Below are 25,265 nucleotides of genomic sequence, written 5' to 3'. Positions count from 1 at the left end.
CCTGTCTTATGTGACAACCATCCAGAAGAAGATGGCAGGAAGGATTTTGAAGGGGAAGGCAGTGAGAAGTGGTTAATAAATATATGAACTCACACATTTTATATCTTCCTCCTGGCAAGCTAGCATGCAAATTACTGTGATTTAAATTCCCCTCTCTGCAGGAAGTCCGAGCACCATGGGGTTTTGCTTAAACGCTGGATGGTGTTCAGCTGTGACCGATGCTCGTTCAACTCACACTTCAAGAAAATTTCCAAACTGCAGTTCAGGCTGAGTTCCAATTATGGAGAAAACAATGATTCAGGTTAGGTTTTGGGTTGAGCTCAGCTGTCACTTGGCTCCACACTCCAGCGTCGGCAGTGTGGCATCCCCTTCCAAGGGGAAGGAACCCAGGGTGCTCCACACTCAACTCCGAAATCCCCACTAAGGTGTCTGCATATCTTTAATAATTAGCTATCATCCTGAAACTCTTCCTGAAACAGGCGTGAGTTTGCATGCAATGATACCTCTGTACGGCACATGGCCTTTCTCACCTCCTAGAGCCCCGGGTAGGAACACAGGTGGAGGAGCAGCTCTCTCAGCTGAACCCCAGGGCACCTGCTAAGGAAAGCGTAGGTGTGACAGCACAGGCGTAGCCTCTGGGCTCAGGCAGGACTTACTCCAGGCTAGCAAATGGCTGCCTGCCAGCTGAGCCATGGTAGTTACCCCTAATTCAAACTAGTTTGGCCCTCGGCGTAATGCAAGGTGATTCAGCACTGCGAGAGCTACGTTAACTGCAGTAGGGTAAAGGCATGTCCGTGGGCAAAGTCTCTGATGCAAAGGATCTTCACATCCTTTGGTCTGGCCATGAATCTGAGCCCTCATGGTCTGGATTTAAGTGACTTCAATTAGACTTAGCTTAATTCTCCCTAGAAGCAAAGCGATAAGTACAACTTAACCTACCCACTTCACACAGCCAGTTCCACTGTCCTAAACATCTCTGGGCAGATAAATCTCCAGACCAGAACATGGGCAGCTGCTCATCCTGTTTGTTGTTTTTCTGCCACGTGCTGTTTATTGAGTGTCGCTGCCAACGACATTTTTGCCCCCCATGGTGGGAAGAGAAGCAGAACAGTGTGAACATTACAAATCCTCTTGCCAAATTTCTGCCAAACCGGTTCCCTATTTACATCCTCGCTCAGTGCCGTCCACAGTTAATTCATTTTGAACGAAAACAGAGATGGTGCAGTCAGTTGTTGCGATACCAGCAAGCATCGTGAGATAGCTTGTGATTTCCCTCCAGCTCATATCATTACAAAACTAAGCATCTCTCTTTTCCTTACAAATATACGGCTTTCATGCTCGCCACCAGCATTTCTTATATGTCTTCTTTTTAACTTCAGGGTGTTTAATTTTAAGCACAATTTGGGGATGATTTTTTAAGCTCCTTATTTAGTGCATGTACTAATGGCAGAGATGTACTCAGCTTGATGTGCTGATCAGCTGCTGGAAAGATTTTGCAGAAATAGAACAAAACTTGGGGTTACACCCTCTGCTGAGGCTGACCAAGAAGTTTCCTTTTTGCACAGTGAAAACTGCACTGTGCTTGCACTAAATCCGTCTTTTAATATGTTTTCCCCTCCCCAGGTAAAAGGAGGAGATTGACCTGCTTTCTCTCCAAGCAGGCTGTTTTACAGGTTCAACAGCCCCTCAGCTGGTCTGTTTAGGAGAGGCTTGTGGCCATGACTTTCCGTCCTCTATGAGGAGAATACTTGCACTCGGTGAGATCGATGCCTCTCATACGCAAGCAAATCATGTTATCTAGGAACTTTCTGTAGATCGAAACACTTGAAGCAAGTCCGAGGAACATAAGACTGGACATTACAAATGACCTCAGCTGTTCCTTGTTTCCCCAAAGTGAGGCAAGCCAAAGCACCTGGGCTAATTCCTGACAAGCAAGGGTTGCTCTCCATTGAGTAGTCTCTTATACCTTCAAGCAAAGAAAAGATGACCCTGTGTAATATCATTCCCATCCTAGACGCTTGCAAACACTTTGCAAATCAAAAGCATTGTTCTGTAGATCTTTTCAGCATTTCTTATTCCACCAATAACACAATTTCAGAGAGGTTACTTGCTTATGTAGACTACGCAGAGGGTTTCCTTGGGGCTTTCCATACCAAGCAAACAAAGGGGCATTCTTATTCCCATTTCCAGCAGGTGTACAGAGTCATTACAATGATCAAAAGTGTTTGTGAGTTCAATTGTAAATTTTGAGATGCGTAACACCTGACTGGTTTGGTTTCTTTTCTCTCTTTTTTTTTTTTTTTGAGGGTACATCGTATTCTCGTAACTTCCCCCCAGCTGATCCAGTGGCAGGTGGAAGCGCAGGCAGCACTCCTGTGAATCTGATGGCAGACGTAACATGCTCGGTCTCCAGGAAACAAGGTACCTGCAACCAGAAGCCACCTGCAACGACAGAGGTCTGACTCCCTCCCGGCTGTCACACAAGGTCGCCACGGCAGACACAAGGTTAGATGCTCCTGCAGGGAGCCAGGCTGCCTTGGTCACAAAGTCCCACCTCTCTCTTTCTCTCTCTCTCTGACTTGGTATTCTGAGAAAGACATATCTAACCTTTTCAATAATGCTGAAATCTGTGAATTACTAAACTCTTAGTTTAGATGGATTACGTGTTCTTTTTGGACTAGAATGTGGTTTTCTAGATGTGATGCATTCTCATTTTCTCAAATTCTCAAAGAAGTGTTTAGTCATGAGTTTTTCAAAATTAATCTTGCGCAGTTGTTCCAGGACTTCATTCACTCGAAAGAATGTATTTAGGCTCCACCATTTTAAACTGCATCACACCATCCTAGTTAAACATATGTTTTAATAACTTTATTTATTGAAATGTTCTACAGGGCCAAACCTAATTTGTAGTAAGGAGGATTAATGGGTTTCATTCAGTGAATGATGTCAGCACGCACAATATTGTCAGTGCTTTTGCAAAAGAGATTGGTGACATGGTAATGGTAAATCACACTTGTGACAGCAGAAACTGTGATTTCACAGGGGTAGCCAGCAGCATCCAGCAACTCAGCTGAGTCACTTTAAAGGATCACAGACACATTGTTTGTCAGATGTTTTCTGATTCAACTGTATCTGCTAAAAATCTGTTCTTACTTTGAAATCCCTAGTGATAATATTAAAAGAAAACTTGTATATGATCTCTCTGCCTCACTGTGTTAAACTGAAGTCAGAAGGAGTGAGGAGAAAGTGTATCACAAATATACTAATATGGATTCTTATCTCAGAAATTTTTTTTATATTTCCCTCTTAGATGTTTTGACATTTCAGTAAGTTTCTAAGTTTTGACATTTCACCTGCCTAGTGGATGAAGGGAAGGTGGTGGATGTAGTTTTTCTGGCTTTTAGTAAAGCTGTTGATACCGTCCCTCACAGCATTCTTCTGGACAAGCTGCCCAACTGTGAGATGAGCAGATAGGCAGTGTGCTGGGTGAAGGACTGGCTGAAGGGCGGGGCTCAGAGGGTTGCAGTGAATGGGGCTACATCTGGCTGGAGACAAGCCACCAGCAGTGTTCCTCAGGACTCAATCCTAGGGCCCGCTCTGTTCTATGTTTTTATCAGCTATCTGGATGCAGGAGTCGAATGCACCATCAGCAAGTTTGCTGATGATACCAAACTGGGAGGTGCTGATGTCTTTCTTGAGGGACAAGATGCCTTGCAAAGGAATTTATCTAGAGTGGAGCATTGGGCAATCATTAATAGCATGAAATTTAACAAGTCAAAATGCCAGATTCTGCACCTAGGGCGGAGTAACGCTGGGCACAAGTATAAATGGGGAGAGGGGTGGCTGGAGAGCAGCCCTGCAGAAAGGGACCCGGGGGCGCTGGTCAGCAGCAGGCTCAATGTGAGCCAGCAGTGTGCCCTGGCAGCCAAGAGGGCAAACCTCATCCCGGGTGCATCAAACACAGCATGACCACCCAGTCAAAAGAGGTGACTGTCCCGCTGTATTCAGCATTGGCGCGGCCTCGCCTTGAGTACTCCGTGCAGTTCTGGGCCCCATGATTCAGAAAAGATGTTAAGGTACTTGAATGCATCCAGAGGGCAACAAAGCTGGTGAAAGGGCTGGAAGGCATGTCCTATGAGGAGCGGCTGAGGGCTTTGGGCTTGTCTAGTTTGGAGAGAAGGAGGCTGAGGGGTGACCTCATTGCTCTCTACAGCTTCCTGAGGAGGGGAAGTGGAGAGGGAGGTGCTGAGCTTCTCCCTGGTATCCAGTGATAGGACGTGTGGGAATGGTTCAGAGCTGCGCCAGGGGAGGTTTAGACCAGACATTAGGAAGCATTTCTTTACCGAGAGGGTGGTCAAACATTGGAACGGGCTACCTGGAAAGGTGGTCAATGCCCCAAGCCTATCAGTGTTCAAGAGGCATTTGAACAATGCCCTTAATAGCATGCTTTAACTTTTGGTCAGGCACTTGGACTAGATGATTGTTGTAGGTCCCTTCCAGTTAAACTATTCCCTTCCACTTCCCTTCCCTTCCCTTTCCTTCCCTCCCAATGAGTCGAATAACGATGAGGCTGCTATTTGCCTGAAAGGCCAGGGGATTTCCAGCTCCAAAACCACTTTCAAGGACACATCTCACAAAGGTTACAAGTGCTAACAGCATTTTCTTGTTTTTTATTGGTTTATTGCTGTCCCTGCCCTTGCTGGCCATGCACTGGGCACAGCTGAAACCACCTGGGAATGGTGGTAGGATGAAATTACTGATGAGGTTATTCAGACACAAAGGAGCTTCTTATCTTTTCTTTTCAATTACTAAAAGAAACGATGACAAACAGTCCTCTAGCACATGCTTGGTAATTCATCGGTCTGCAAAACTGGTGCAATGAGTGCAGAAAGCTGCCAGACTGTGTCTCCTCATTTAAAGAATCTGAACATTTTGGTGACAGCTCCGTGTGAAGAGACAGGCCCTCGCACGCGTCCAGACAGGGCTCTGATGGCTCAGCAGGCAGAGCGAGGCTGGAGACGAATTCCCTTGCAAGGAGTGTCCCCTGTCCAGACGGCTGTTAGGAAAAAGACAGTCTGTCAGGAGAAAGGGCTTCAAACCATATCCAATTTATCAGCTGAAACCTGTGTGTTGAGTCACGCGTAAGAACGAACCGGTAGCCAGTGCATTTGAAGACCATGCTTTCCTCTTTGCCAAGGGCCCTGCAAGGCAAAGAGATGCTGAAATACCACATCCTGAAATAATTAGCTCTAGCCGTACTAACTGCATTCCCATATAGTGCTGTATCTAGCAACGGTCCAGACTGGAAGTATCAAATTCCTTGATAATTGCACTGACTGCCACATCAAAAAACACGTCGCGTCTTTTAGCCAATGCAGATGGATATTTTTTTCGAAGTGCAGGTGTAACATGGCTGTTTTCTTGCTTTAAGAATCCCTTTTTCTTGTCTTTTTTCTCTTTCCTTTCCCCTATTCCTTTGCCCTCTTTCCTTTTCCCTATTTCTTTCCCTTTTTCTTTTCTTTTGACTTTTTTCTTTTCCCTTTTTCTTTTCTTTTGACTTTTTTCTTTTCCCTTTTTCTTTTCTTTTCCCTTGTCTTACTACGTCCAGATCTTGGGTTTATCTCTCACCCCAAGTGCCTTGCGGTCACACCAGACAGAAGACATCTAAAACCTCTCCTTCTCCCTCTTCTTCCCCCTCTCACCTCCCCACACCCATCACACAGCTCTATCTTTCATGCCCCCTGCACCGCCAGGCACTTTGTGAACGCTCATTAAGCCTTTACTAACAAGATACTAAGAACAGCGTTTTTTGGCACTTTTCCCTGCAATTATAAAGGTGTTTCCATACTCTTTGAGGAAGGAAAGACTTTTGAAAAGAGTTACAAAAGAAAGTTGCAACAAAATCCTGTAAACTCAGCTAATAAATATCCACTAAGCGCGCTTGCACGGACGTTCCCATGTACGGATACTCAAAAGTGAATGGTAACAGACAACAGCATGGCAAAGCCAATAGGTTCTGGAAATTGTAAAAACAAACATGTAAATAGTCTTAAGATTGCATTTAAGGAATCAAGAACTGTAGCACAGGATCCTTCTCGTGCTCCCAGCCAAGAGGCACTTTTATTGCTGGCAATAAAAAGGGGGTTTAGCTAGCGTGTACTTCTGCTGCCATTTTTTTCCCAGTACCCGTGCACAAACTACAAGAAAAGAAAAATGCAAGGAAATCCATTTTGGTAACACCCTCATGGCTAAAATAATCTTGCCATTTCAGACCCAATCTAGAGTCTTTTACAGGAATCCCTTTGCACCACAGAAAGGAGGCAAACTTCCTGATTACAGCAAACCCATAATATATAAATGCCAAAAGCCCAGTCACAGCATTTTACTACTGACAAGCCGTACGATGCTTTGCACATACAAAGCACCGTTTATGCAGGCATCTCAAAGCATTTTTATAAATCCGGGGAGCTTCCCAACACCACCCCTGCACAGAGCTGGAACAGAGTTGTTGCTGGTTTACAGGGAGAAAGCTGAAGCACAGCAATTTGTTCCAGCTGACACAGTTGACAATTGATGGATCGAAGCATCTGAGTAAAGATTCCCCACGTCGTTTTGGGTTTCTTTTGTGCTGACAGCATGAGAAACTCCCTGGCTATTACCTTATGTAGTCTTGGGTGAGTATTTAGTCTCTCATAGAATCGTTAAGGTTGGAAAAGACCATCAGAAGATCATCAAGTCCAACCGTTAACCTATCACTGCCAAGTCCACCGCTAAACCATGTCCCTCAGCGCCACATCTACCCTTCTTTTAAATACCTCCAGGGATGGGGACTCAACCACTTTCTTGGGCAGCCTGTTCCAGTGCCTGACTAACCTTTCGGTTAAGAAGTTTTTCCTAATATCCAACCTAAACTTCCCCTGGCGCAGCTTGAGGGACCGACCCCCACCTCGCTACAACCTCCTTTCGGGTAGCTGTAGAGAGCAATAAGGTCTCCCCTCAGCCTCCTCTTCTCCAAACAAAACAACCCCAGCTCCCTCAGCTGCCCCTCATAAGACTTGTGCTCTAGACCCTTCCCCAGCTTTGTTGCCCTTCTTTGGACACGCTCCAGCACCTCGATGTCCTTCTTGTAGTGAGGGGCCCAAAACTGGACACAGTACTCGAGGTGCGGCCTCACCAGTGCCGAGTACAGGGGCACGATCACCTCCCTGGTCCTGCTGGCCACACTATTCCTGATACAAGCCAGGATGCCATTGGCCCTCTTGGCCACCTGAGCACACTGCTGGCTCATGTTCAGGTAGCTGTCAACCAACACCCCCAGGTCCTTTTCGGCCAGGCAGCTCTCCAGCCACTCCTCCCCAAGCCTGTAGCGTTGCATGGGGTTGTTGTGACCCAAGTGCAGGACCATAAAATTGAAAAAGATTAAAAGTACAATTGTATCAATGGACTAATGTATTCATTATCACAGTGTATTTTGAAGACAAAACCATTGTAATAACTGTGTAAGAACACATATATCTAGTGTATTGCATATGAAACTAACAAGTGTTGGTAATAGGCACATTATAAACAGATGGGCTGGATTATATACTATTTAATTCATACGAACTTTACAAAAAAATTGGAGAACTTATTTTTTATGGCTGCTGTGAAAAGGTATTGAAAAATATTGCATTAATAGATTTTCACCTATAAGTAAATCCCATTAAAATTTATGTGTAAAGCCTTCATATGACTAAGACACTGATCCTTTCATGATTTTTAAAATGCTTCACACAGCATAAACTATTTATACTTGAGTCCACATACATGCTGCTTTTGCTGGGAAAATAACGTATTTATTTCATTGTTGTATCATCCATCTGTTTTTAAAGATAATTATCACTGTGATTGCTGTTTGCTGTTTTGGTTCTGGTTGTTTGCTTTATGGAACACAAGCAAAACTAAACTTAGGAGCGTCCAGGTTTTGGTTTTATTAAGCACTGACCATAATGTATGCCTCTGTCCAACACTAGAACATTATAAACAAAGATCCTTGGTCTGAGCCAAGAATTTGCCGTGGCTTCCCTAAGAAGAGACACCAACAGGTCACTGGTGAGGCCACGCCAGCAGCGCCGTGTCCAGTGCTGGGCTCCGCAGCACAAAAAAGGAGATGGAGCTACTGGAGGGAGTCCAGCAAAGGGCCACGAAGACGATGAAGGGACCAGAGCAGGGTTAGACCGGCTGAACCCCGGCGGTCCCTGCCACCCTCAGCCATGCTGCGATTCCGTGATCTGCGTGTTCACGCCGTTACACCAGACCGGAGTGTCAGGCTACAGAAGCAGAGGTACTGGGTTTCAGCAGGATTACAGCAGTAAATCTGAACCAGAAGAGATCAAATTTGTAACGCATCACGCAGTAACACTGAATGCAAAAACCTCAGTGCGGAATAGGGCTCTTAAACAAAACCGGTTTACCAATTACACAGCTGATCAGCGCATAGCCGCTTACCTTTTTATTACCATTTTAAGAGGTTCTCAGGCATTTTGCTCACCTCCGTCCAACTGCCAGCACTTCTGTCCCCAGGAGACTCCCTCCCTCCCTCCCTCCCTCCCTCCTTCATTCATATTTGAACCGCGAGAGAAGCACAGAATCCCAAAAGCTGAAACAACTCTTTTTATTTCCTGATGGCTTCAAGAAAAACAAACAAACAAAAAAGCCCCAAAACCAGATGTTGCAAAAAAACCGTCACACAGCTTCCCACCTGCTTGCTCCCGCCTCCGCCCGTCCCCGTGTCCACCGGGGTGAAGGAAGAGCGGAGCGACACCGGCCCGGCCCGGCAGCCCTGCCCTCCGCGCCCGGCGGCAGGCGCTGGGGCTGCAGGTCGGCCCCGGGTGAGGGGCGGGAAGGACGGCCGCCCACAGCCCCACCGAGGAACGCTGAAGGCCCGCTCCGCCCTGACGGGACCCTGGGCAGCCGTTGGAGCCGCGGGGAGCGGGACGACAGGGCCGCGCCGGGGGCGGGCGGTGCGAGTCACGTGAGCGAGCCGCCGCCAACAGGAGCGCAGCGCGGGCGCTCGCGAGGCTTCGTTCTCCATGGCAACCGCCGGCCCCCCTAGTCCGCCGCCGAGCCCAGGCGCCCTCCGAGCGCCGGCGAAGGGGCCGCCATGGTGAGTAGCGGGGCCGCCTCCGGCCCTCCGTGCTTCGGGGCGGAGGATGGCGTCGCCGTCTCGCCGGCCTTGCTGCCCACCGCGGGGCAGAGCCCCGCCGAGCAGCGCCGTAGCCGTGAGGAGGCTGTCCGCGTCGGCTGGCCGGCCCGGAGGCTGGGCGGGGGGGCGGCCCGGGCGAGTCCGGCCGGGGAGAGGCGGCCCGTCGCCGTGCCGGGGCCGCTCACGGGGGCCGCTGCTGCCGCCCGCCCTCCTGGGCATCCCTGCCACCCCTGCTGGGCCCTGCGGAGGCCGGCGGGGCTTGGGGTTTTTGCAGGATCCGGTGTCCCGGTTGCTTCACTGCGCTTGGAGATCACGAGTGGCTTTAGCCCGCGCCTGTATATTTGTTGATCAGTTTAATGTCGTTTTGTAGCTGCTGTCTGGATTGTGAGGTTTCAGCACTGGTGTTGGCCTGTGTTTTCCTTTCTGTCTGTAATGAATAGAAACTTTTCACCTAAAGCAAACCTAGCAACAGCAAAGAGACCGTTAATTGAGCTTTTCACATGATCTTTCATTTGCAAGATGTGGGACTTTGTGGGAGACATCAGACTTGCAACCACGCTGTGAGAGCTTGTTTTATTTACTGCTGTTGCTGTTTCCTAGGCTGCCTTTGATTTCCAGGCAGTCGAGATCTGTGCTCACCTTTCCAGTATTGTTCATGCAGGTATCGCAGTATTGCATTTTCACTGGAGTTACTCTGCGCAGTTGGATTAACAAGGAGAAGGTGATCAGCTTAAGTGTTTTTTCTGAGTTGCTACATTGCTGTCTCCAACATCAGCAATACTAACTCAGTCCATTGGAGTAAATGAAATGGGCTTCACCTTTGGTTGCATCAGCTTTCCAGGGACTGCAATTAGAGACTCCCATTTGGGCCCTGTTGTGCCTCCTGGTGACTTGTGCTACCCGCACGAGTAAGATTTACTCTAATGTAATTGGCCATGCCAATACTCCTTCTTTTGAAATAGAGGCATGCATAGAAGGGCTAGTTAGCCAGATCTAAAAATGCTTCCTTCTTAGTTTGCCCTGGGAATATTTGTTTCTGGGCAATAGGCTGTTGAGAAGCAAATTCAGATTCTCACTTAAGATCATACGGGAAGTCTCAAGATTTTACATATAAACTAGCAAAGAAGCATACCGTACTTTCCTGTGTATTTTTGTTAGTACATCTATGAAAGATACATCATTCAGCTACATTATACATGTGTACACGTAATACAAAGACAAATCTATCCAAGAGCTTGCTCTCCCCTAGAGTCCTTCTGGTTCTGATCCGCTGATTGTCTGTCTCTGATTTTGTCTGCCTTTTCTGAGGGTACTGGTCACTTGAGGACTTACTTCCAAGTACTGGTGCTTTTAAAGGGGGAGCACTTATGTGAGGTTTATAGGGATTACACATATGAAAACATGGTTGTTTTTTAACGTACTAGTTATCATGTTAACCCTATGAAAGCAAGCACAGAAACTAGTCAGAAGGCAAGTCTTCGCAATACTTATACTCCCTTTTACTTATTTCAGTGTATCCTTATTTTTGTGCTTATATCCTTATCTGCAGGCAGAGCTAGGCCTTAATGAGCACCACCAGAATGAAGTGATCAACTACATGCGCTTTGCTCGTTTCAAGCGTGGCCTGTGTCTCAAAACAGTGGATTCTTGTTTTCAGGACCTTAAGGACAGCAGGTACCGTGGCGGGGCGTTTCTGAGCAAGAATAAAGCAAAACATGCTGGCAACAATAGCAGATTTAAATGTTTTATAGGGTGACTTTTCTCTGTTTACATTTCTGTGTTGTTAGTGAGGGAGAAAGACCCAATAATTTTCCAAATGTTACAAGTCAAGTCCTTTTAAAACAAAGTTGTTCAAGTTCTTAGGAATTGACATAGATATCAACAGCATGACATTGCTTTATATCTAGCTTCTGATGTCTAAATTTGGTGTAGCAGAAGTAATATTTGTGACTTTAATGTTTCCAAGAGAAAATTTAAATACCATAAGCAATTAGTAGTGCCGTGGTCATCTAATAACTGCTGACAGTGGATGTTTTCAGAAGGACATTGCATTATATGAGAGTGATACCTGCATAGTGAGCTCTTATAACAATGCAAAATTATTACCTTTATCATATATGGCTCATCTTGACTGCTGTGTTTAGACTCGTTGAGGAGACCTTCACAGTTGACGAGGTGATAGACATGCTGGATGGACTGCAGACTGTTGTACACAGTGAAGTGGAGTCGGAGCTCATAAATACAACTTACACCAATGTTTTACTTCTGCGGCAGCTCTTTTCGCAGGCTGAGAAATGGTACCTTAAGTTACAGACAGACGTCTCTGAATTGGAGAATCGGTAACATATATTGGACTATACAGAATGCCTTTCAATAATAAGAAAACTTCAAAGTATTGACTATTTGCATTCTTTTCCTAACCATAGAAAGCTGTTCTTTTACTATCGTATCGATGATAGGTTAGTTTCAAGTCTTCCATCCAAAGCAGCAAGATACACAATAATTTCAAATTTGTCAGGAAGACATTTTTATTGGTAATGTTCTTACTTCAATTAATGAGGTGAGAGCGGGTGACAGAATTTGATTAAAAAGCCTTTGTTGTCTGAGCAGATTATATTTTAATCAAGGATGCTAAATCTTACAGTTCTAATGCATATACCTTACCATTGCATGACATGATCTGTTGCATTTATTGTGTTTGTGTAGGACTTCATTCTGAACTTCTAATGAGAATCTTACATGCAATAAAGTGTATAGCATCAGCCTGGTAAAATGTGTTTCATAGCATAGCTATTTTAGTAAATAAATGCCTCCCTTTATTTTTCTTTTCAAGAGAATTGTTGGAACAGGTTGCTGAGTTTGAAAAGTCAGAATTTACATCTTCGAACAAGAAGGTAGAGTTTTATTTTAATCAAATCATAATCAGATGTCATGTGGAATCATGACAGATATTTAAAATACTTAGTACTGACTCTTTGTGCTTAAGAGAGAAAAACAAAACCAAAAAGCCCACCCTTTTTCAAAGCAATCTTTGAAAGTCTCCAAAAAGTAGCATTTTGCAGTTTGGCACCAAGGCTTATGCTGAATTGCCTTGGCCGTTTCTAGATTGTGGATTCTGCACACCCAGGGCATGCCTCGTAATCCTCATCTCAAAGTCAGCCAGACCAGGGATGTGTTGGAGCGTCTGCTCCTGGATTCCCCATCCCCCTGGAAACTGGATTAAGACTGGGACATTCGCTTGTCCCAAGGCTTTGTCCCAACATGGAGTCAAGAGCTGAGAAGATTCCGCAATACAGATACGACTAGCTTATCTTGTATGATTATGGTTGCACCTTACTTGGTTTGTATCGGAAATATATGTTTAGTTAAAATATAATATATTTGAATACTTGAAATAAAATTATTTTGAGCTGTGGAAATATTTTTTACTCTTACAATCACTCAAATATTTTTTTTTCCGTTTTCCTTACTCTTTTGTCTTTTGGTTGCTGCAGCATCGGTAGCCTTTTGTAAATTCATGTTTGCAATCCTTTTATGTCTCTATGCAGTATTTTTGTTTAACCTTAGCTGAAAGTGGAGTATATAACTTAAGAGCCAAGGTACCAGTAAAAAATGAACTTGAAATAAAAGGTCATTCATTTCCTTTACAAAAGAAAGCTGAATGGACTGTCAATAGTTATTTTACAGACTAAAGGAATACTTTTCTTCTTCCTAGAAATCCGTATAATTTAATTTTTTAACCTTTATTATTTTTTTAGCCCAGTGCAGATCTCATTAAACCTAAACTGGCTCCATTAAATGAAGGTGGGTCAGAGCTGCTAAACAAGGTAAGAACTTGTCTGTTTGTGCAGTTGTAGTTAATGACCATTCTGCTTATTCAACTGCACTGGATACCTGTACAGTAATATTTGTATAAGGTGCCTGTCGCTATATAGATGTCAAGATAATATACCCCAGAATGTAAAGTCAAATGCTAATAAATTAATAAATATTGTAAAGCATCTTAAATTTAGTGTGCGGTTATGGTCTCTTAACATGTATTGCAATATTGACCTTTCTTTTGCAAAGACATTTTGGACTTGTAATTATTTATTTTTCTATTTAATGAGGTAAATTAGTAGAAACCAGTGTTCAGTTTGTTCCATGCAGTTCGCTGGCTTTCCAACAAGGAAATAAATTAAAATATGTAGCTGGCTGAAATTATTAGGTTATCAAACATTTTCTATATCACTTGAAGTCAATCCTATTACATTCAGTCTTTTTTCTTTTGTTGGTTAGTAAAATTCCTCATAAAAAACCAGACACTTAAAGAATTTGGAATTTACTAGTTTTGAAAACATCTGATTTCCCACTTGCTAAAGATTTTCAGAATTACAAAACACATTCTAGTGTTTGATGTTATCAATAGTTTTTATTAGGTATTGAACTCCTTTAGTTCAACTGAACTTTTTAAAAATGCCATACTTCTTACAATACACTTTTAAGTTATGGGCAGTCAAGAAATTTATTGAGGAGTTGCGTTTTCTGTCTTCTAGCCTGCATTACAAAAATGATGCGTCAAGTACAGCGTCTGAATCAAATTGTTGTTACTCATTAAGATAATTAAAGCATTCAAGAATTCAGACTCGTATTTTACTGATAGATCAATGTCATTCTCTTTCAAAAATCATTTCAAAATCTGTTTCGTAAGAGTTTTTGTTGAATAGGTGCATCTGATGTCTTTTTTTTTTCCCTCAAAAATAATTCAGAGTTTGTGTGGTGAATTTACTCTGACTGATAAAGCATGGTTATTTCCTGTGACACAGAACATGATATGCAGTAACCTGGTATTTGTCTCTTTTAAACAGGAGCTATGAATAAACTCTTGCTTGCCTGTTGATTGAAAATACAAATAATAAGCAGCAATGAGATTTGCATCTCTGAACATGCAATTTTCTTTATCGTGAATCTCGATACTAACAGGATGCTGAGCTCACTAATCTCATTTCAGTAAAGCATGTGCCAAATTTAAGTGAATGGTCCTATATATTACAGTAGAATTGGAGACTTAAATGTCTTGCTGACTGAGGCAGAAAAACACAATAAATAAATGGATTACTGATTTCTTATGAAGGCCATTTTTACAAGCATTTAGAAGCTTGTTTGCTTTCCTAAGCTATGAAGCCTATTTTCTTACCTGAAATATTTGGAAAATTCAAAATAGCACAAGAGTGTTCATAAACTTTTCCTTGTTTCATTAACCCCAAGAGAGTTGCTTGTCTCCAAGAAGAAAATGAAAAATTGAAGAGCCGGCTCAAGACCATAGAAACACAGGTAAATTCCCTGTAAGCTTGAATACTTAATGCTGTTTACATATTAAAAAATATCTAAACAAGAATCCTGTGGTTATTATTCTCACGTTTTCAATTAAAGTATGTTTCTGAGGTTTTACGGTTTCAATGTATCACAGGCCACAGCTGCACTAGATGAAAAGTCCAAACTAGAGAAGTCACTGAAGGATTTACAGATGATCCAAGGAGATCAAAAGGTAAATATAGTTAAGATTTCCCCCACCACCACCTCTGTTTAACACAACTGTTGCCTGTACATCTAAAAAGTTGGTCTGTATGGTGTGTTTCTTTTCTGGCAAATACAAATGTTCAAGTTAGTATCGTCATGTTCCTGCTGACATTGTCATGTTCCTGCTGGTCTGTCAGTCAGCAGATAATCCAGAACGTTAGCTGATTTTATGACTCTGATTTTGTGTCACATTGACCATGATAAATTATTATCAGAAAGTTTTATTCCAGGTACTATCAGGAAGTAGTATGCCAGAGTTCATATTCTCAGGGGTGATATTTGTATTAACAGATACAAACTTATTTCGGTTTGTTTATTCCTGCTTGCTAATGAAAGAATGATATCTAACCTGGTTTTTGTAGCAACAATAAAACACTAATTCTTTCGAGCATTTGTCACACTTTATATTGACATGGCCCAGCCAGGCTTGCTGCTTCTCACTTCAGACTTCAAAAACCCAAATACTTACATGTAAGTGTGCAGTGTCCTACATTCTTAAACATCAGTTGAAGTTTTGCTACAAATGTCAATGATTGTGGGTCAGATGACATTAAAACAATGTTTGATTTTATGTAGTTCTGCCCATATCAGCATACCGTCAAAAATGGTTCACTGTTTATTTTTATTACTTAAGGTTCTTAATTTTTTTGTAAATGAGGATTCAAGCATGGTGAATTGCTGCTGCAGAAAGAAAAACGTAAGGAGCTAGAAGTCATGCAGGTTGACACAGATAAATCTGTTCAGGTCACCTTAGTATTTTTTTCAGTTTGTACCCTTATTTTGTCAATAATTAGAATTTTCTAAACTTTGTTCATGTGATTGTTTCTTAAATTTAAAACATTTCACTTCAAACTTTTAACAAAACTAGAGCACTTTAATCCCATTATTTTGAGAAACTGACTTTTAAAAATTCTACAGTATTTACAGATTTGGAAGTGAAGTTCAATATCGTAAAACATTTCCACTTTAATTTTAATATTTTAATCCTGATTTCTTTTTATTTTGCTTTCTCTCTGGTTTATGGTATGTACTTGGTTTTCTTAATATGTGATAATTTTATCTAATAACTTTCAAAATCTGTATTCAATAATATTATTTAATAACATTATTTAATAGGGAACTTGATTTATTACTCATGGCAAATATTTTCTTTATCTGTTTTCTTAAGCCTTAAATTATTAAAGGTTTAAAATATTAAAGCGGTTTAGTAAATCCTGGGTAATAGTGTTTGTAGTTTTAAAAGATTGGAACCAAATCTCATCCTACTTTTTTGGTTAAACATGAATTGGCCTCAATGTCAGGGCTGCTTCAGCTTTCATGTCCTAATTTGCTCTCTATAATCCATCACTTTCTTCTCCAGCTCTTGCATTTTCTATTTACAGGCATATATATGTTCTTGAAACTAGCTAGTAGACACAGTGCTGAAATGTACTACTGTATTTAATCAATTAAAGTATTAGTTGTTTGGAGAAAATGCTAAATTTTATCTGGTGTCACTCCATATTTTTATAGGATGGGTGTCAATAAAATTACATGAACCCAGTTGCTCAGTAAAGCAGTAGTTTTCAAACTCTTTGGACAAACAAATGACTGCCAAACCACAACGGTTCTTTAGGACAAACTCTTAGCTCAGCAGATTTCTACCTTTTTTTTTCTTTTTTTTTTTTTTTATACTTTAATATGGTTCCACATACCAAGTGTGAACCACGGTTTGGGAGTAACTGCTCTGTTGGATCAGTTTAACTTGAAGATTTAGAATTTTTATGTAATTGACTTATGTCACAGTTTAGAAAAATGATCACTGTCTATTCTGATCTGAAACGTTATACAATGTAGTGCTTTTCAGCACTGCAGCCTTGGACTCTGTCTCAAAATTCAAAATAAGCTTTTCTTCTATACAGGTACTATTACCAATGGTTTCCTATGCTCAGATCTTGCCTTCCACACAGAAAAAGGAGCATAGCTTCCTTAGTTTTACATTTTTGTTCTTTTTAAGGTGCTGCTGGTTCAGCATCACCCTGAGTCATTATACTTTTGAGAGTTTGAACTTGAACTTTTAAACCTGAGAGGGCTTTTTTTTTTAATGGAAATCCATAGAACAGTTACATGAATATAATGTTTTGTGACCCAGAACTGATGGCCAGAAGAGTTTGGGTTGTTTCTTCTCACAGGGAAACAAGAAAGTTGCTTCAAAAGCAACTATGGAGGCTCTTTTTGTAATGCGTGTGAGAACAGTGCAATATCGGTACCTGACTGATGATATGAGCCTTAACACTTTCATCCTTTCCTACTTGTATTACAGTAATGGCTTTTGAAATGCCTGTGGTATTTTACCTGCTTTAAAAATACATTACAGCATAGACATTCAGATCTTAAACTGTCATTTACTATTTCTGTATGCTAAGTAACTTCTTGTGATATGCTTCATCCCATGGCTTCACCTAATTCCTAAAGAACTGAAGTACAAGAATTTGAAATCTCAAGCTGGCAGAGAAGACATTCCAGACATCTTTAAAATGCATTTATTAACAATTTTTTTAAGTTATAAATTAGTTAGTGCTTTAACTAATTTTTTTTAATTAAAGCACTTGTAATTTAGGCTTTACAGGAATAGCGTGAACATGATTATTAAAAATCAAGATGTACCCACTTTATCTGGAATTTTGCACTTGACATTTTAAATATTTCTTCTCTTGCATTTGACATATTTCAAATATTCTTCTCTTGAAGGCTAATGCAAACCAGGATATTGCTGAACTGGAGAATAAAGTGGCAGCTTTGAAATGCCAGTTTGAGAAGACTTTGAATGACTCTACTGCAAACCAAAAATTCTTGGAAGAGAACTTGGTGACAACAAAACATGACTTGCTTAAGGTTCAGGATCAGCTATCCACAGCTGAAAAGGTTAGCATTTTATTGTAATGTAAAGATGAGATCCTTACTCACATTTTAACTGATTAGTAATTTAACAAGCGTACACTATGGGATGCAGAGTTTACTGGGTCACGGTGTATTTTTGTTATTTCAGTGGAAAAACACGTTATACAGAAAACAGCAAAAACAACTAACTGAGTAATTATAACTAGATGAATACTTAAAAATTGCCCATTTGTCTACATAGACATTTTTGAATGAAAAGTATATTCCCAATCTTCAGAAGACTTTTAGCCTGATTTCATTAGAAAATAAAGCTTGTGTTTCTCTGTCTCTCCCAGTAATATCATTTGAATCTACTAGCTGACTTAATCTAAATTTGAATAAATTAGAGAAACTACTGTTCTGGAATTCGAGGAGGAAAAGGAAGCCATCTTTTTTAACAGCGTATTAGCCTGGTTTTCAAGTATGTAAATAATATATTGGTGTTATTATTATGTAGGAATTAGAGAAGAAATTTCAGCAAACAGCTGCCTATCGCAACATGAAAGAGATTCTCACTAAGAAGAATGAACAGATAAAGGATCTACGTAAAAAGCTTTCCAAGTAAGTGGTGCTGTTCTGTCTGTCCAAACAGGATCCTTGTTCTGGATTCATGTTCTCCTCCCATTTTGTTTTTTAGAGATAGCTTCACATTTATAAACAGACTATAAATTTTCTGTTAAAGAGAATTTCTAGGAGGCTGTTCCCCGATTTCTGACAAGCCAATCATTTTAATAGATGCTAGGTGAATAGGACTGATGTGTGCAGCACCAGCTCCTGTGTAGCAAATGATGAGAGAATTTAGTATGGAGAGGATACAAAAGAGTCATGGGTGTGGCAGATAAGCCCCCAGGTGCTACACACAGAGATACAGGTGGGAGATGTACCAGATGCTTTGGCATTATCTTATTTCTTCCACACTTGTTTTTGGGAGTGAGAAGTCCACAGTATGTAAACAGGGTTCGGGCTGTATCAAGTAAAGAAAGATACACCCTGGCCATTATATTGCCTAGAAGACTTATCATTCTGCAAATGTCAAGTGAGCTTTGGCAACGTGGATGCGTTAGACCTATGCTGTTGGAGGACAGAGGTGGAGCTTAAAACTTCTCTTTAAATTTCTGCCTGTGTTTTGGGATTTGTGGGTAGGTTCCTGGTCATTCCCTCATTCTACTGTTTGGTAAACTGGCCAATTTTAAAAGGAGAAAATAGTCTAAAGAGTATATACATTTGTCTGTGCCCTAAGTTATACAGTGAGCCTTGACAGGAATGTGTCACTAGTGGGAGTAATTTATTACTTGTGTTTCATATTTTCTTTAGAGACAAAATGTCTCTTGGTTATTTTCTACTCTTTTTTTTTTTTTTTTTCTTTTTTTTATCCTCAGATATGAGCCAGAGGACTAAAACACCAAGAACATCTGATCTATCAGAAGCTGCCATAGAAAGAAAATGTAGACTGGTATTATTTTTCAATAATTTTTGTTTTGAGTGGTATATTTTTTGCTTCTAGTGCTTAAAATAACTTTTTATTAATACTAATAAGATGCTGAAACTCCTATCTTACTTCCTTATAAACCTACAATTCATAGGTATTAGTTTCTGTAGTCATGTTTTTAATTGTTAACCATTGACATTCCTTAAGAAATAGCAACAGGAGCTTATTGAAGAACTGAGACCGTTCTCTGCAAAGAAAGGAGTTTATTTTTGTTAAGAAAAGAAAAAAAAGATTAAAAAAAAGCATTAGAGCTTTTTGATGTCTCTGAGGTGGAAACTCCAGTTGTTACTTCTGTATAGTTAATGTAGCCATGAAGTGGCATTATATGTGAAAATTGCATCAGTGGAAGTAAAAAGTAGGAGGAAAAAAAAAAAGAAACACGCGGATTCTGTAATATTATTTCACACTGGACGTCTCATACCTCAGCAAAATGTGGTCAGTAACATTTTGCTGGAGGGTGTTCATTAGACAGTGAGGTAAATACGCTTTATAGCAGAAGCACTTGATCTTTTCAAATAAAGCCACTAATTGGAGTTATACTTTTTCACTTGAATTTATTTGAAACCAATTTGAACATCAGAATACGGATTCTGATTTTGCCAGTATTCTTAACTATTAACTCTATTCCAGCTGAAACCAGGGCAGGCGGTAATCTGAAAAAGCATAGCGAAGTTGCTAATGGAGCAACTTTCTTGGGAAATAACTTATTTTAGATGTTTTCATCTCCTTTTTTATTGTAACCTCACCAGAAAACAGCTTACTTCTCTCAAGTCTTTTGCTTGTAATCCTTTGCCTTGCGTTTATCTGGAAGCCTCTTAATAGTGCATTCTACTTGTTCGTCTGTCCCTGTTCATATGTGTGCTGTATTTTATTCCAAATAAAACCGTTATGTTTTCAAACACTTAACCTTTAAAGAGCTGGGTTTTTTATAGGAATGTTTTGTATAGCTCTTTTTTTAATATCTGTAGAAAGGAGTGGCAGATCAGTAAAGAATCTTACTAGAAATGTGAAAGTATAAATTACAGATTCATGCCCAAAGCCACACCACATCAAACAGCTGTAAAAAAGCATACCAGTGGCAGGGCAGGGAAAAGGCTGGTGGCTGCATATGTTACAGAACCTGGCGTTTAACAGCGCTTGTCTCGGGAGCTGCTTGAACTGAAATGGATTATTTTTCCTCATTCTTTCTCAAACAGGCAAGCTGTTAAAATTGCTCAAACAGTGATGCCCCGGTCAAATCTGCCATACATTTGGAGTCTGTAGGTTCTTTTGTTTTTCTTTTTTCCCCTGTTGGTTAAGCAAGATTGGTTTGGGATAAAGTCCTGTGTCTGTATCATGATATTATTGCTGTAGCACGATAGTAGGGCTTTATGGGGCGATGTACTCCTCATGCAATGTCAGTTAAATTCATGAAAGGTATTATTTTGCCCCTTGTCCAGTCACTAAAATGTTAAGTTCTGAATAAGGATGTACCAAAGAGCTTTCTGGCCTGTGTTTGCTCAGAGCAATTATGTTGACACCAACAGGAGTGCTTGTCTGGGTGAATACTTGTTTTTCTTTGTAATGAAACTCATTTTAATGAGATTGGTTACTTTTTCGAAAATGGCAGGTAAAGGGTGAAGAAAGGTGGAGAACCTCATGATTGCTGCTAGTTTTTCTGATAAATCTTTTGGCTGTTGACTTAGCTGGACTATTGTCTCTGTGATAGGCCTTCATTTTCTGCTTAGAGACCATTTCAACAAGAAAGTACACTCTCAACTTCAGAATATGGACGGGTCTCAATGAAATAAGTTGGCTGTAGGCAACCGTGGTTACAGGGCTTGTTATCTCCTCAAATAAGTAATGCAAATCTCGTAGAGAACTGTGCAGTGCAAAATTGAAACTCTGACTTTGATTACCTGTCTTGCAGATTGCCAGTTTAGTGAGGACGAGATCAGTGTGACGCTGTCATTGGTTTGTGTTGCACAATGGCTAAGGTAAAGGTCTTGTGTGGAGCTCTTGAGGAAAAATACGTCATCTGTCAAAGGTGGTGTACCTGTCAAAGAAGACCTGGAGCATTATACAGTAGCGATTCTCTTTTTGTTCAGACAGGTACAATATTTTGAAGATGGAGATGACATCTGAACCTCTCCTGATTGATGTTTCTAAAATGTCACTTCTTTTCCTGAAGTGTAAATTCTAATACTGATTTACCAGCCTTTGTTTTTTGGAAGTTCATTATGCTGCTCAAATAGCCATCATCCATTTTTTCCACTTCAGCTGTTAATTCCCTAGTTATGCCTGAAAGGAATGTTTAAAAAGAAAATTTCTCTATAACTGGCTGATCTGCAGGAATCAAATCTCTTTCAAGCTGGGTGGGATTTTTTTGCTTGCAGATGAAGCATGTTTTCTACGGGAATGAAATCCAGGCAGCTCAGCTTCGCTAATATTGACTCTGACAGCTAACAACCAACCCTGTGCTGTAACTGTGACTTGAGTTCAGCAGTTGGTCATTAATAAATGAGCCAGCAGTGCTGCATGCTACCTTCGTAATGAGACAATATATTCCCTGATGTTGGGGAACTGTTCATAAAGTACTCCTTAATCTGTTTTTCTCTTGTGGATAGTAGGCTTTTTTTTTTTTTAATGTCCTAGGATGAATACTAATATATAACACTTAAGCTGCAAATGCTGCTCTTTATTTGATAGACCAATGTAAGGACAGCTGCAATTTGGACATTTCCCACATACCTTGCTTTTGGGAAACAGTCATCTACCAGGCACTTGGATTTCAATCCAGCTAGGAAGTTCTTAAGATCCCTCAGTTTGATTTCCCGCTTCTGGCATTATCAAGGACTGCTCTTGGATTCTGCACGATACCAAATGCTGTCAGACCACAGTCAAATGATTCTTGCTGCCTCAGGAAGCAAACATGAATTGTTTCGGAGTGTCAGGTAGCTGAATGGATCAAGCTTAAAAAGTTTAGCCGTTCTAGGAGGCCAGGCCTTTTAAAACACATTAAAAAACAATCTAATGTAATTTGACGATAAGTCTGTCTGTGAGCAGGTAAGAATTGTTATCGTAATTATTATTGTAAATGTTTCTAACTGGCATTCAGCAGAGTATGTGCCCACGGGAGTTAGCCATGACGTTAATTTTGACAATGTCCCAGTGAAAGCACTGGCTCAGGATTCCTGCCCTGCTCTGGCCGCCTGCAGAACTCTTCCCGAAGGCACCTAGATCTGCCCTCCTTATCAGAGTCTGCTATCAGACATGCCCTGAAACATTATGCAGCCTATTTGGAGTCAAATCTTCTCCAAATAAAGGTGGGTAGATACATGTCATTCCATTTCAGCAGTCTTCATATCTAGAGACTCTGGGTTTTTTATTATTTTTTAATTATTATTTTTAGGAACCTGTTAATGTAGTGTCTTGAAGTGTCCGTTGTAAGTAATGGTGATGCTGAGTGGTTGGTGCAGGAGTCTTGACAGGGCAGCTCACGACTGACAGCTGCTGGTGAGCAAGAGAGCTGCCCGGAGACCTCCCCAAACTGCAGGCAGGCTTTGACAGAGAGAAGGCATGAACTGGCAGAAGACAAGCAGAAGAACTGGCGGAATAGGCCAGGTATCCTTTTGATTTTAGTGAGGTGCCAGTTTCTGGCTCTTTTGTTTTACACAGGCCGGTTCTGAGGTCTGGGTGAATTGGGTGCAGTTCTGTGAATCAGAACTGCGTTGCGTGCACCTCTATGGAGGGAGTACCCTAAAAAAAACACAGTCAGAAGGTGGATAGAGCGGTGGTGCTAAAGAAAAGCAAGGAAAATAAAAAAAGGGACTCTTCTCAGGCATGCTTTTCTTGGGAGTCTGAGGTAATGCAAAACAATTTCAAGGGTGATTAAGGGGCTAGATACGACGTCAGGATATAGACCTCAAGGGCATCATCTACAGTTTGGAACTAAGCAGCAAGTAGTAGTGATCAGCTGGAAGGAATAATTGCAATCCTAATAACTGCTTAGAGGAGTAACTGTAATCTCCAATTACATGCAGATCCATCACCCAACAGTTGTCATGGCCTATGAGTTGTCAAAGATCTGGAAATGCAGCTGGATTCTTTCTTTCTCCTAAAGTAAGGAAACGTGGGACTTAGAGTAGCAACTGTGAACAGTGAATCCAAACAGAAAAATGATATGTGGGAGCCGCTGCTCTCTTGGCTGTATATCTGCGCCCCTTAATAGCATCACAAAACATTTGCAGAGGCTGTAGAGACTCTTCCATCGCTTCCCTTTGATAATCATCTAATATGCTAACAGCCAGCATGTTTCTGTTTGGAAGGGAGTGCCTCCGGGAATGGCAGATACTAAACACTAGACCTGGCCCCTGCTGACCCGTTGTCCTCTTCCCACCTACCTGGTTCATCAAGGAAAACCCAGAGGATTTATTTTTTAATTTAGGGGTTATAGTCGTACATGTTGGGTGTAGCATAATAAAGTCCAGGCTACCTGGTGGAATTGTCTAGGAGTTGTCTATACCAGACTTCTTCCACTGCTGCTTATTCGTCCTTCCTCCCTTCTTTCTGTCTCTTTTGGCAATAGATCTGTTAAGCTTCTCTCCCACCCTGGAATTCTTTCTGTCTCTTTTGGCAATAGATCTGTTAAGCTTCTCTCCCACCCTGGAATCTTGGTCCCCAACCTGTTGCTAGGACTCCAGGCTCCCTTCTTGTTTGCGTTTTAAGTAGCTGGGAGAAGCGCTTGCCTTCTTAACTGTGCTGGCGTCAAGAGATGCAAACCCAGGATTTTCAGTCAGTACCCTCACCTAAGTACTTCCAGGTTTGCTTCAGTGAGGAATGGGATTCTCTGCTTTGTTTACCAGCTGCTGATTAGCTTTACATAGGGCAGCTCTCATGCTGTCCCATCAGTCCCTGGCCACTGTGGAGATGAACCCCTACCCTTTCTCACCCACTTCCCCCAAACCCCACACTCTCAAATTTGTTAGGTACGGGGCGGGGAATTTTTTTCTAATCCTCCTTTAACATGAGCGGTGAAATGATCAAAAGTTCTTGCATGTGTCTATTAGAGGCTTATTTTTGTCCCTGAAGATAAAGCCCAAGTCCTCGCCCAACCCAAATGAAAGGAGTTCAAAGGAGATAAAATCTTGAATAGCATCAGAAACAGCATATTGATTATCTGAGGTGCATATATAAAGTCCCACAGCAAGAATTCCTGAGTGTTATCTGTTTAAATACCTTGCAATGTGTTTAAAGCCTGTCTTTCAAGGAGCCACTGGATGACAGGCGCTTTGCTGGGTGCCTATGTGCATGACTGCCTTTAAAAAAAACCTCATAGCAGTTTGTGATCCGAGCTGCTTAGGAGACTGATGGTTTGTGAGAGAGGCAAGGATTCATTTCATTGCATCTCAACTTCCTGATCTGGCCTGACCCAAGCCGAGGACACCACACTCTCTGCCCGCGCTCTCTCCCCAGTCCATTAGTAAACTAGTTTGAAATGTAATGGGAAGGAGGTACAGAGCCAGGGAAATGTTTAACTTGATGATGCTCATCAGTAGCAGTAATTATTCACACAGAAGCATCCCAATGCTGGTGATGTGCTATTTTTTAAGGCTGTACAGCCTGCAAGTTATTAAATGCTGTACATTATTTATAAGCATCATTTGTAATAAATCCCACAGGCAGTGACGGACGTTTAACTTTTTAATAACTTGCAAAAGTGTTTGTGATGTGGGACAGTTAACATACCTGTAGCTTCTCAGTGTGTGTCCTTCAGTTTAATAGCTTATGGATCTAAAATTACCTTGGATTTTTCCTTCCAGCAGAATTCAGGGTTACCCATGAGATGTATTTCCAGGGCTAGCTGGCATGTTGCAATTCTGCAGGCAAGACAAGAACTGCAAGGCTGTTGCACAAAAGCCATGGTCTCCCTCAAAACTGTACTCTGGGAGGGTTTGGCAAACCCTGATGTTTTCCAAATGACCATCTCCATTTCTAGCAGTGCTAAAACACACCATGAAGAACGGATTCACTTACAGAAGATGTGTAACCCTCTTGCAGTCACCTTTTCTAGCATGCAAAAAGGTAACGTCCCACTTTGTGACTTTGCTACTACAGGTGACTGGTGAGCAAGTC

General features: G+C 41.4%; 1 protein-coding gene across 1 annotated transcript; it reads left to right on the top strand.

Moving 5' to 3' along the window:
- The first annotated feature begins 9,049 nt into the window (after positions 1-9,049).
- Positions 9,050-20,052, top strand: LZTFL1 (leucine zipper transcription factor like 1). Its single transcript, XM_087771668.1, has 10 exons — positions 9,050-9,145; positions 10,734-10,858; positions 11,329-11,523; positions 12,018-12,078; positions 12,943-13,011; positions 14,432-14,497; positions 14,634-14,711; positions 17,474-17,647; positions 18,120-18,223; positions 19,042-20,052. The coding sequence occupies exons 1-10, from the start codon at positions 9,143-9,145 to the stop codon at positions 19,058-19,060; spliced, it is 894 nt and encodes a 297-aa protein (XP_087627794.1). The 5' UTR covers positions 9,050-9,142; the 3' UTR covers positions 19,061-20,052.
- Positions 20,053-25,265: the final 5,213 nt, after the last annotated feature.

This window comes from Nipponia nippon, unplaced genomic scaffold, assembly GCF_047370975.1.
Source record: "Nipponia nippon isolate SJK-2023a ecotype South Korea unplaced genomic scaffold, ASM4737097v1 scaffold_1, whole genome shotgun sequence".
In the NCBI taxonomy this organism is placed as follows: Eukaryota; Metazoa; Chordata; class Aves; order Pelecaniformes; family Threskiornithidae; genus Nipponia; species Nipponia nippon.
Note: the sequence above shows the minus strand (reverse complement) of the source record. Positions and strands in the feature narration are given on the sequence as shown.